The sequence below is a fragment of the Mustela lutreola genome, chromosome 10 (assembly GCF_030435805.1).
Source record: "Mustela lutreola isolate mMusLut2 chromosome 10, mMusLut2.pri, whole genome shotgun sequence".
In the NCBI taxonomy this organism is placed as follows: Eukaryota; Metazoa; Chordata; class Mammalia; order Carnivora; family Mustelidae; genus Mustela; species Mustela lutreola.
In genome coordinates, this window is record NC_081299.1 from 28,723,279 (window position 1) to 28,735,578 (window position 12,300).

A 12,300-nucleotide genomic window follows, 5' to 3' on the forward strand; every position below is an offset into this window, starting at 1 on the left:
CACATGCACACAGCATCCCATCCCCAGGAGGATGTGACCAGGCAGGACAGGGAGCAAGGAGACAGTGAAGAGGGGCCTAGGGTCAAGGGTCAAGGGTCAATGGGCAGAGGTCAGGGAGTTGGGGCCTGAGTCACTCACGTCTTGGCCAGACATATCCCAGTAGGGCCGCTCCCCAAAGGCCATCAGCTCCCACATGACGACACCGAAGCTCCACACGTCACTGGCAGAGCTGAAGTGTCCGAACTGAAGGGTCTCAGGGGCGGCCCACAGCGCTGGGCTCCGGCCGCTCTGCGGACACACAAGCAGGTCAGGGGCAGGAAGGGACTGGCCCAAGCACACCCAGGTCTCCCCACCCCCATGGAGCCCAGATCCAGCCCTGCCTGCCGTCCTCCCAGCGGCACCTCTCAAGGCACATAACGATGCCCACACCGGCATTTATTCGGGGCCAAGTGGGGGGAGGGGCGGGGCTGTAGGGAGAGTGGCCCTGACCAGGCAGGGCAGAGGGCGGGAGTGGGTGATAGAGACCTGGTGCGGTCTGATGGGCAGGTTTGCCTGGGAGAAGGGAATCCTCACCATGGTGGTATAGACGGCCTCTGCTCGGTCTCGGGGGCCCCGCCCAAAGCCAGAGATCTTGCAGATAAGGCCGCTGCTGACCAGCACACGGCGGGCCGCCAGGCCCCGGTGAACGTAGCCCATTTCCGATAGATACTTCATGGCTGACGCCAGCCCAGGCAGCAGCCCCAACAGCTGGCCAGCTGCCAGCTGGCCTTCATGCCGCTGTGGGAGGAACATTCAGTTCTGGGGGTTGTGGGATCCCAGGGAAGTCACCTACCCATCTCTGGGTTTGCCCTGGGACCCACCAGGTGGGCCTGGCCAAGGGGCCTCTTTTTAGGGAATGATGCCAAGTACAAGTCCCACCAAAGAGAAAAGTGAGGAATGAAGATTCACATGGTGAGCGATACCCCCAGCCGGGGACCCAGGCCACTCACCCGCAGGAAGCCATCCAGGGCCCCGTGGCTCATGTACTCAGTGACAATCATCAAGGTGCTTCCTGTGCCAGGCAGGGGACACACACGCTAAGTTGCCTGCTCCCCTCCGCGTGCATACATGCTCCCCCAACCTGGACCCCAGCCTGGGCCAGGATGGCCAGAAAGAAGTTTCCCCAGCCGGGCCCCCCTCCTGCATGACCCAGGACCCTCTATCATAAGGAGGAGGACAATGACCAAGATCTAGGAGCTGCAATAAGTTGGCTAAGAAAAATTACCCAAGGTCCACGCCATCCACCCCCAACAGTATCATGACAGGTCAGAAAGGTCATTCAAGGTCAAAAGGGCCTCCCTGAATCAGTGAAAGAAAAGCTGAGGCTTTCTCACCATACTGGGCAGCTCAGGAGCTCCCTCCCATGGCTGGAGAAAGGGCCTAGGGACATAGAAGCACCCCACCTTCCACCCTGTTTCCACCCCCATAGCTGCAGAACACAGGGCCCTACCTCGGGTGACCACACCCTCCAGCCTCACGATGTGGCTGTGGTCGAACTGGCCCACTGTGAGGGCCTCAGCCAGGAAGCTGAGCCTCTGGGAGTCAGAGCAGCCGTCCCTGAGCATGTGCACGGCCACGGGGAGTTCCTGGCGGCCAGGGAGCTGCAGGCAGCCGAGGGACAGCTCCCCGAACCGCCCTGTGAGAAGAGAGCACCTCAGACAGTCCCCTGGGGGTCACCCCCCCTCCCGCCAACCCAGGCTCGGAGAGCAGCGGAGAGAGCAGCTTCTGGATCACGGGCCATTTCTGGCCTGGGGCTCGGGTCTCCCGAGTTCAAATCATGATTCAACTGAGAATCAGCCATGTGACATGGGCTTTGCAGTCCCCCCGACGAAGCAGTTCTCGTGCTCATTTCACAGACAAGGAACAGGTTCCAAGCAGGAGAACCATGTGCCCTTGGTCACACAGCTGGTCAGCGGCAGAGCCAGGACTAGAACTCAGAGGTGTCTGGTCCCCAGGTCTGTGAATGTTCCTCCCCACTGCCCCCTCCATGGCAGGACTACACTCCCGCCAGGAGCAGTCTGCAGAGGCCAGTGGAGAAAGGGCTAGGGTGGGCGGGTCTCGGTGACCATGGGGTCGGGGAGAGGGTAGGAAGGCAGGATCATAGACTCCCTCCACCATCCCCTGCCTGGAACCTGGTGGGTAGAGGTCCTGTCTGGGGTGCAGCTGGGGCCTCCTGGGCAGGCTGGGACTGGGGTGAAGGCAGGGCTTCCAGAAATGGGGAAGGCCTGGGGGGCAGAAGTGGGGTAGGGAAGAGGGGGCTCTTGGGACGGACAAGGCTTCCCGGGGGCCCAGCTTGCCTGCTCCGAGGCTCCTCTCCAGGGTGACGGTTTTTGCATCCAACTCCTTGGCAAACAGATGAACAGCCTGCAGAGGGTCCCCACAGCTCTGGGGGTCTAGGAATGTGCGGCGTGTTGGGACTTTGACTGGAACGCAGAGAGAGAGACAGAAATGGGCCAGGGTTGGGGGTGGGGAGTGGTGGAGGGGAAGGGGTTCCATGGCCGGCTGGGGGAGGGGAGGGTGGGGGGGGGAGAGGGGGCGGGGTTATGAAGGACAGCAAGGAAGAGGGCTAAGCAGGGGCCAGGTGACAACTCACAGTGGAAATACAGCTCCTCCTCATCGTGGGCGTCCTGACCTCCTTTGCCATAGGGGCAGGGCCTGGGGAGGCACAGAGGCATTCTTGGATGGAGGCAGCCCCAGCCCCACCCATCTTACCACACCCAGGGTGGCAGCTCCTTAGCCCTTCAAAGCCAGGAAGATCTGAGCCCTGGGGAGGGACCTTCCTGTCCTGTTTTGAAAGATCCTCCCCACAGCTGACACAGAACCCTAACCCCAGACCTAACCCCTCATCCCCAACTTCATTCCTAATTATTTTTTGCGTCAGAGACGCAATGCACGTTCCTGCAACTCCAGAGGCACCCAAGTCCATACCCCTGACTTTGAACCCAAGCTGCCCTGAGGCAGGGCCTTGCTGGCCCAGAGGAGAGCCCCTGGCACTGCTGAGCAGCTGAGACCATGACTCAAGCTGCCTTTTAGAAAGATCCTGCTGGGCTGCACCCACAGGAGCTGGCAGTGGTGCCGTGGGATGCAGGGGGAGCACAGAGCTGGAGAAAAACAAGAGGACTCAAGGGACGTTTAGGTGACAGGACTGCTGGAAGGCAGAAAGGGGAAGGAGAAGGTAGCAATGACTTCTCATGTTCTGGATTGCCCAGCCGCGGACGGTGGTGCCATCGACCAGGACAGGGAGAGGAGAGGCTCGCGCTGAGCCGGCGGGAATCTGCAGAGCTCACGGGGTGAGCGGGGAGGGGTGCGGGGTAGGGAGTTAGAAATGAGGGGCGGATGGAGAAAACATCTGCTTTGGGGAGCTGTGAGCACCGTTCAGGCAGAGGACAGAGCCTGGGAAGTGGGACTGTGGACAAGTCTGAGCACCCCGACATTGAGAGACCGGGTAGAGGAGAAAGAGGCCACAGAGGAGATCACAAGTTAAAGGGAAGCAGAAGGAAAATCAGGGGTGACCATGGCATAGGAAGGAAGGAAAGAAAAAGTGGTACAGGGGAGAGTGATGGCATGGGGGCTCAGAGGAGGGGGCAGTTACGGAGATGTTTCTATATGGACGGGAAAGGCAGCTCAAGTAGTCACGATGGTGGTTAGCAGCACGGGCTCTGGAACCTCATGCAGGAACCGGCTTCCCAGCTCCTGCACTTGGTAGCAGCAGGGCTGGGTGGGCTTGGATTTCTTTTTAATAAAATCGGGATAAAGACAGCCCCGCCCAATACAGCAATACAGCAGGGTTGCACAGAGCTTACAAAGCACTCACTAAATGTCAGCTGTTATGCGAGGCAGAGGGGGACGGTACAAATAGGAGGGCTCCTGAGATGGTGAGAAGGGGCAGGGTCCGCAACACAGCAGGAAGGACTGGGAGGAAGGCACCTACTCTAGAGCAGAGGGAGGGAGAGGATGGGTGCAGAGACAGGCAGGTGTGCACGAAGGAGCAGGTGCAGCAGTCGTGGCCGAGGGCCGTAAGGCCAGCGCACCTGCAGGGCGTAAGTGGAAGAGCCAGTCGGACACAGTATTTGGGGTGATGGCCAGCTCGATGGCAGGACACGGGAGAGGGAGGCGGAGGCGGAACGGAACAGAAGGTCCCTGGGACTGAGCAAGTCAAAGGACCAAGAAGCCAAGGGATGGGAGGTTATCCAAGGGTCACTGAAGTCACCCAGTGTGGGGACTGGATTTCCCATGAATGAGGGGAACATCCAGGAAAGGGGGATGGAGGGGAAGGGGGCAAGGCCGATTGGATGGAGGAAGGGCAGAGAAATGGAGAGGTTTCCACTGGACAACCCCCTCTGGTGAGAAGTGGGATGAGTCAGGGTGGGGTGGGGAGGGAGAGCGGAGGGGAGGAGACCCCGCAGAAGGCAAGAACGGCAGGGACCCCGAGAGCAGTCAGCGCGTGCAGCTGGCTGGACAAGCCCGTCAGCCCCTGATGGGCAGCTTCTCTGTGTCTCTGTGCCCCTGGATTTTGAGCAGGTTTTAAGAGTGAGCCCTGGCTTACTCTCCCCGCCCTCGCACATCTGCTCCAAGGTGCTCCTGGGCGGCTAACCCTGTCCTGCACAGCTCCTCCCCAGAGGGGTGCTCCTCAAACCCCTCTGTGCTCCTCACACCCCTCTGTCCCACATCTTCCTCCTGCCTCCCCTAGTCCCTAGGCTCCCAGCCAGGACAAGAGGCTCTCAGCTCCTGTCCAATCCTGTCCTATTTTCCTAACAGGTCCAGTGCAGGCATCTAAGCACCAGAAAGAAGCTCACGACTCCTGTCAGGCCTCCCTTACCATCCTGGCCCAGGCAGAGCGGCTCCCAGACCCCCAGGCCAAGGCTCTCCCCTCCTCAGTCACTTTCAGCGCTCCATTCAAGGCCAAGAAAACAGTGCCGTGTGAATGCTCCCTGCCCCTCTGCCCACAGGCAGTTCCAGGATGCTGAGATGAGCTGGGAATGCAGCTCCCGGAGCAGCCATCACTCTCCTCTGCACCCCCCACTGCCTCCCTGCCCCCCCCCCCCCCCCCCCCGCCGCCAGCCCGTCACATGCAGACTTTCCACCCCTCAAGTCTGCTGACCTCAGCCCCAGCCTCGTACCTCTGCGTGCAGCAGAGTGTGGCCCTGGGGATAAGGCGGAAATACATGCTATGAGGTTTCTGCCGTGTGCAAAAGAACTGGAATCTTCTCTGAACCAAACTCAGGCTCCATATCCTTCCCCCTCCTCCCCTTCCCTTTCTCTGCCCACTCTCCTGCCAGCGTCCTCCTGCTGGGGGTGGGGGTGGGGGGTTCTGGTGTATCTGTTCCCCTCCCTCTTCTCCCTCCTCCCACACACAATTTCTGCCTTTCTTCCCCTTGCCTGTGTTAAAGGGCCTCAGGATCCCTTGCGGGCCGGGGCTGGGGGCCTCTGAGCGCCTCAGGAGAATCCTAATCACACTGGAGCAGCCGGGGCTTGATTCCATCCTCCGTGATGCCTTCTGACATTTAATGAGTTAAGGAGCTAAATCCCCTTCATCCCCCAGCGGCTGAGCCAGCTGCGGTGCCGGCTGCTGCCGCAAGGAGCGGGAAGTGGGGGGAGGGGCTGCGAGCTCGCCAGCCCAGCCTGGGTCTACACAGCAAGATGTCTGCGTGCGCAGATCTGCACACGTGCAAACGCAGGTACAGACAGAGGGACTGTGATGCACATGAGGGTGCCCAGGGATCCGACCCCCACCCCGGAAATCAGCCCGGCTGGGACCAGCCACCTACCTCCTCCACATGGCCAGCACGCTCATCACGGAGCCCAGGACGAGGAGGGCTGAGACAGTCACCACGGTGACGACCACCGCAGGGTTGTGGTCTCTGGACCCTGAGGCAGCTGGGGGTAAAGCACAAGGTTGAGGCAGGCAGAGGGCCTGCCCCAGGCCCCAGGGCCGACCCCTGCCGCCCACCCCCCACAGCCAAGGGCCCGAAGTGGCACCCGGAGCTTCCTGCTCTCCCTGCAGTCCAGCTCTGCGAGAGAGAGGACCCCCCGGGGTCCAGACAGGCACGCCTGGGCCTCCCTTTGTGCCTTTCCCTTGGGCACTGACTTAATGGAGCTCTGCAGGTGGAACAGCCTCTCCCTGCAGCTCGCCAGCCCCATCCAGACCGGCTGGCATCACAGTAAGGGAACACTGAATGCACGCTTACTCCATTCAAGACACTGTGCCACGTGCCTTAATTAAATGACGACGCTCGCGGTCACAACCAGCCGGTAAGGTAGTGGTGTCTCCATTTTATAGCCGAGGAGACCGACGCTGAGAAAAGTTGTGCGATCTGCCCAGGGTCCCACAACTAATACGTGGTGAACCTAAGATTCGAACCTGATTCCAAAAGCCTCTACTGTGAACTCTTTCCCCAAGAGAGGGGCCAGGAGGACACCAGACTCCCAATCCCATCCATCCATCCATCCATCCGTCCATCCATCTGTCCATCCATCCATCCATCTGTCCATCCCTCCACTCAACCTGTATGACAGGCTGCCACCAGCCCTCAGAAGACAGAGATGAATAAGTCAGAATCCCCGCCCCGGGGAAGTGTACAGACCAGTGGGGGAGACAGAAACAGAATTCCTAACTGTAGAACGAAAACAGAAGCGGACGGCTGAACAGAGACAGGCTCCTTTCCTCCTAAAGCCAGTGAGGAAGGCCTCACAGAAGAGCCGTGGCATCTGCACCGGGCCTCGGAGCTCGGCACGGTCTTGGTGCTGCTCGGGAGCACAAGCTGGGTCTGGGAAATGGCAAGCCATCCCATGGGGATGGGAAACAGACCGCGTGGGGGCTGAGAGGGGCCAGATGTGAAGCTGGATGGAAGTAGGAGGAAAAAGGGAATGGGGTTGGGTGTGGGGGTGGGGGGTGGACAGCACCTGAAAGGCCTGGGATGCCAGGCCAAGGAGCAGGGACTTCGTCCTGAGGGTGACAGGGAATGACCGATAGAGATCCTGCCTGGGGGAAAGGGATGAAGTCATCTGTTGGGAGCAGGGATGGACAGGAAGTGCCTGAGAGAGGAGGCCTTTTGGGAAAACTACTTAGAGTGGGGGAGATGCCGCACAGCCCCAGAGACTCAGCTGAGATTAGGCGAGGTGTGGGACACAGGACTCAGGCCGGCTCCCAGCTCTGGGATGAGCAGGGCGGGTGCAGCGCAGTGTCCAGGGAGTGGGGACCCACACGGCTGGAGAGCATTTCCCCGGGGAGGATCTGCCGTGGCCGGGGCGACATGAGGCCAGGAGGGGCTCACGGCCTCGGAGATGAGGTCGGATCCCCAGGCCTGTAAAGAGGATGTCACAGTCAAGTGACAAGAGACAGAGGAGGAAAGAAGAGTTACAGGCCAACAAGGCCAAGGTCAATGAGGGGATTTGAGAGCCCGTGGTTCCCAGAGGTAGGAACAGGACCCAGGATCTGGCCGGGACAGAGGCGGGCGGAGTTGCTGAGAAGTGTCTGAAATGAGATGTCCACGTGGACACGGAAACGGAGACAGGGCGGTGGTGCCAGGTGGCGTCCGAGATGTGCCCTCTGGATTCCCCACCAACTGGTATTCAGTCCCCTTGAGCGTGAGCTTGACATAGGGACTCATTTCTAATGAAGAGAATGCCTCCGAAGGGGTGGGATGTCACAGACGGGAGACTGTGGCTTATCCTGGGCATCCTCTCTCTCACTCACAGTCTCCGAAAGAATCGCGTTCCTGGGTGACGGAGCTCTAGAGTGAAGCCCAAGATGCAAAGAGCCGGTGAGAACCCGAGCCTTGAGGGACCACAGCCGGGAGGGACCCTGAGCCCTGGGGCACCTAGTTAAGCAGCACCCAGGTGCCTGACCCACAAAACCCATGAGAGAACAAGTGTTGGCTGTTCACAGCTACTCGCTTTGGGGTAATCTGTTACAAGCAATGGGTAGCTGATACGGGGTCCTTTGTCGTGCTCCTGAGTCAGGGTCACAGCTCAGCAGAAGGAGAGCTCCGCAGACTGAGAGATCGATGCCCCCAGAGCCTGGGCAACAGCCAAAGGAGCCAGGGGACCAAGCAGGGTCTACTCACTGAGAAGCACCAAATGAACAGAAATCATCAGCCCATCCCAGCTCCCGCCTCCACTGCACTCACTCCAGCCAAACCGGTGAGCCTTTGTTCGGATGGATTCATCTACCCCACGTGCCTTCCCTGCCCATCTCCACACATTCAAATGCTCCCCAGCCTTCAACACAGAGCTCTAATCTCCTCCTGCCAGCACCTGGCCGGGGCCTGGCACAGACAGGCATTCGAGCAAGAAGTGCTGTCTCTCTTCCCAGAACCCAAACTCCCTCCACATTTTATCTCCACCTCCCTTTGGGCTCCAAGCTCTTCCTATCTTGGATTAGACTCGTGTAGCAGGTTGGAAAGAATTATTATCTTGACAGCTGGTGTCAGAACGCCTCTTAGGGGGAACTGCCTTTGTCCAGGAAAATACTTTTCGTGAACTGCTCAGGGTAGATAGAGGTGAGACCCCGAGGGCAGGGTTAGCAGCAGGCAAAACCGCCCAAGCCACAGCTAAGCTGCTCATCTCTCATCATGAAAGGGACTTTGGGGGTGCTGGGGGGAGAGGAGCCAGGGGAGGGAGGGAAAGGGAGGAAGCGGATAGCAGGATACCACGGAGGGGGGTGGGGTGGGGGCACAAGCCAGAGTTGGTTTAGAATCAGGGTATCTGATGTTCAGCCTTTGTTTTGTTTTGTTGTTTTGTCTTGGTAACAGCTTTGTTGGAGAAATGGTTCCCCTACTGTACAAATCCCTCCCACACCAAAACGTGCACAGCTCGTCCTGTTTTGTTTTGTTTATTGCTCTGGTGCAACTCCTTTGTGTCCCCAAGCTTCATTGAAGTGTGCTTCTCACTCTGAGGCCGAGTGGGGAAAGGGACGGCAGCCCAACCCACGTCTGAGTCTCCGTCAGGACAGAGAGAAGGAAGCAGAATGGGAAAGAATTGACCCATTGGAGCAAGGAGTGTCCATGAGACAACAGCTCCTCCCAAGGAAAATGCCGAGAATCTTGGAGAGGGCACGGGTTGTTTCTACAAGACACGGGAGGTCCTGGGAGGCTGGGAGACCCCAGCTGAGACGTTGCTTATGGTTCTTCACGAGCCCCTCCCCGTGAGCTCCCCCAGGACAGGCCCCCACATTTAATTCATGTCACTGAATAGGCCCTCAGTGGTAGATTCCAAATTCATAAATTATTTAGGTTGTAATTAAACTGTTCTGCAGGTTCCCTTAATTGCACGGATAACCACCGCATCCCCAGTTGGTCTCCCTACCCAACCCTTCCCCGAATACACATCACTTACCCTCCGGGGTCTGCACTTCGATGGAGGGATTGAAGCTCTGGGTCTCCCAGGAGGGTCCTGGGGAAGCCGCCCGGATCTGAAAGACGTAGCGGGTAGCCGGCTTCAGGTTGGTGACAGTGACCGCAGGTGCCCCTGTCTTCACCGTGGAGTAAGTCTGCTCACTCTGACCCTGAGGAAGGACCAAGAAGTGAGGCCCAGATCCAGCACCAGACCTGAGCTCCTTGAAGAATGGGGGGCAAGGAGTTGGCGGCTGGAGAAGTGCCCTGAGGCGAGCATGGACCGAGTGGGAAAGCACAACTGGGACCGTGTGGGGAGGACCCCGAAGGCTTCTTCCACAGGCTCTCCAACCCCTCTCTGCACCCAGTTCCCTCCTACACTCAGTGGTACTTCTGGCTAAGAACAGTAAGAGAAACTTTAGAGACGACGCTAGATCCCCCTTCTTGGGGACAGACATCAGAACCCGAAGGTCCCAAGGGTAAGCTGGGGCTGATGCCTCAGAGGAATAACCCCTGACACCTGCCTGGCCCCTGTTAGCTCACAAAGTTTTTCCTTCTCTCTGTCATCTGGTTTTCACGATGTCCTGCAAGGCACAGATTCACAGATGAGGAATCGGGCACAGAGGGGTGGAGAGACTCGCCCGAGGCTGGACAGCGGGGACAGTGGCAGCTGTCATGGAGTGAGGGCTGGCTCACTGCCAGCTGCTGTGCTAGACCCTTTCAGAGGCCTCGCTACCTACAGTGCTCGCAGTAGCATTTCATTCTTTTATAGGTGATGGTCACATCAAGGAAGGATCAGAACGACACCGTCTTGATTCCTTCGGGCCCTGTGCTTTATCTCTATGTCATACTGCTCCCCAGCACGTCTGATAATGGCATGTACTGGAGATGTGGCCATTGTTTCATCTCTGCCCACCCTCCCACCTTATCAGAGCCCCCGTCATGCCCACAGCTGATTATCATGTGGCCCTGTTCTTTGGTCATGGTATTCAGGAATGGGGCAGACTCAGACCCAAACTGGGCCAATTGGAATCTCTCTTCCAGGTATCTGAACGACCCAGGGAAAGGCAGTGAGACTGGAAGGGCAGGGGCAGGGCAGAGCAGCCATCAGATGCCCTGAGCAAGCCCCTGAGCAGGGGATGAGGGACTGGTGTGCACAGATACAGGCAGATGAGCAGCACCGTGCCTCCAGGACTTGGATCTGCGATGCCCCGGACGGCTTTCAAACCGAGCTCCTTTTGCACAGGCTCCTCTTTTCAAGGGTTTCAGTTCCCTGCAAATTCATACCCCCTTGGGGACTGGAGCACCCACCCAGTTCAGCTTTGGGACTCTGTCTCTTATACTCTGACCCCTCCCCCCGGGGTGTCAGTTCAGTGAGCCCTCTGTGAGCAGTGACTGCGTGCCCAGCTCCTTCCCCGTGTCCTCCTCTGCTGTCTCCTAACCTCAGGGCTCCTCAGAGCTCTGTCTCTGCTGCTCTTGTCACTCTCATGGTCCTTCCTGGCCTTCCCTTCCAGTCCCTGGCTTCAATCAGCTCCCAGCCCTATGTTGAAAGGCCCCACCTCTCTTTTTCCAGGACAGGCCTCTCCCTTGAGTGTCCAGACCCCCAAACCCACCTAGATATACCAGGGATTCCCTGGACGTTGCATGGGCCAACCCAAGCTCACCCTCTTAGCCCAGACCTGGTCCTCCTCCTCCGTGGGTGGCTCCCCATCCCCTAGATCACCTAGCAGTGACTCAGGAGCCCCTCCTCTTCGGTGTTCACTCCCCACCCCCACCCCCCGACCCACAGCTCTCAGTAGACTTCCAGTATCCAAAAACTATTATCTGATTCAGCCAAGAAGTCCCTTGAGTCACTAAGGGGTGAGTGAAGTTCTGACATGACATGCTGAAGATGAAAGCTAAGTTTCGCTTGAATGAATAAAATTTGCACCAAGGTGAGAAACATTTTAACAGCAAATTACAAATCACATTTAAAGACAGTGCATTTATGGGGAAAAGAGATAGTGGACTGGGACATCTTTCCATTTGTCAAGTCAAGGTTGAACTGCAACCACAGATGGACAACAGATACGAGCAGTCAGAAAAAATCGGCAAAAACCTCCTATACGGATCATTCAGCTAGATGCAGTTTACAATAAGGACACTGTATATCTTTCCTTCTTATTTGTAAACCATACGTTACACATCCCGTATGTCAGTAAAACTGTAACAATAATTCATCCATCCAGGCATTGCTCGGGAGAGCAGGCAGTTAAATATTAGGAGCACCTAAGTTCCAGTGGACTACTTGACCTAGGTCAGACATTTTGTAATTATGGTATTTGTCAGACATTTGTAAGTATGGTATTTCTGCATTCTTTTTCTTAAAAGGGGCTGCAAATTCTAAGTCTTCGGTCTGGCCACAGCAAGATCTGGATCAGCCCCCAGGGAACGCTCCAGGTCAATTGCAAACACCAGGCAAAAGCGGCGACAATGGAGCTGATGACTGGTGAGGAAGCAGAGAGCGGGGGCTGCGGAGGAGCCCGGGGGTCCAGGCAGAGAGCGGGGGCTGCGGAGGAGCCCGGGGGTCCAGGCACGGAGTGGAGGGGACAGGAAGGAACTCGGGCCTTAGAAGGTCGTGGATATGTTCACGAAGAAAGTAAGGAGGACTTCTTCGGCGAGATGGTAGGTAAGGAAGCAGCTGCAAGGAGACAGACCACAGCCCCAGAACCCAGCCCCAGGTGCCGCCCATACCGCGTCTCACCTTCTCGTAGTATCGGATCTCGTACTCCGTGCCATTGGCCCCCGGAGCTCCGACGGGGATGGGCTCCCGCCACGACAGAGACACACTCTGGGGCTCCACTCGGTCCCTGCGGATCTCATCCTCCTCCCAAGGCGCTGAAAGTAAGTAACGCGGGGCTCTCCACGGGATCCCACAGTAGGACAGGGC

At 58.0% G+C, this 12,300-nt stretch overlaps 1 protein-coding gene across 2 annotated transcripts in view; it reads right to left on the minus strand.

The window, feature by feature from the left end:
• EPHA10 (EPH receptor A10) overlaps positions 1-12,300 on the minus strand; it is a 38,281-nt gene that overhangs the window by 1,871 nt on the left and 24,110 nt on the right. Inside the window, exons 6-14 of one of the 2 annotated variants that reach the window (XM_059136966.1) lie at positions 12,115-12,248; positions 9,376-9,544; positions 5,808-5,916; positions 2,633-2,694; positions 2,337-2,462; positions 1,490-1,675; positions 990-1,051; positions 574-777; positions 139-288 (exon numbers count right to left, since the gene is read on the minus strand). In XM_059136966.1, the coding sequence (XP_058992949.1) occupies positions 139-288; positions 574-777; positions 990-1,051; positions 1,490-1,675; positions 2,337-2,462; positions 2,633-2,694; positions 5,808-5,916; positions 9,376-9,544; positions 12,115-12,248 (1,202 nt within the window). Of the gene's footprint in view, positions 1-138; positions 289-573; positions 778-989; positions 1,052-1,489; positions 1,676-2,336; positions 2,463-2,632; positions 2,695-5,418; positions 5,537-5,807; positions 5,917-9,375; positions 9,545-12,114; positions 12,249-12,300 lie in introns of those variants that run through there. The other variant, XR_009345252.1, reaches the window with a different exon arrangement.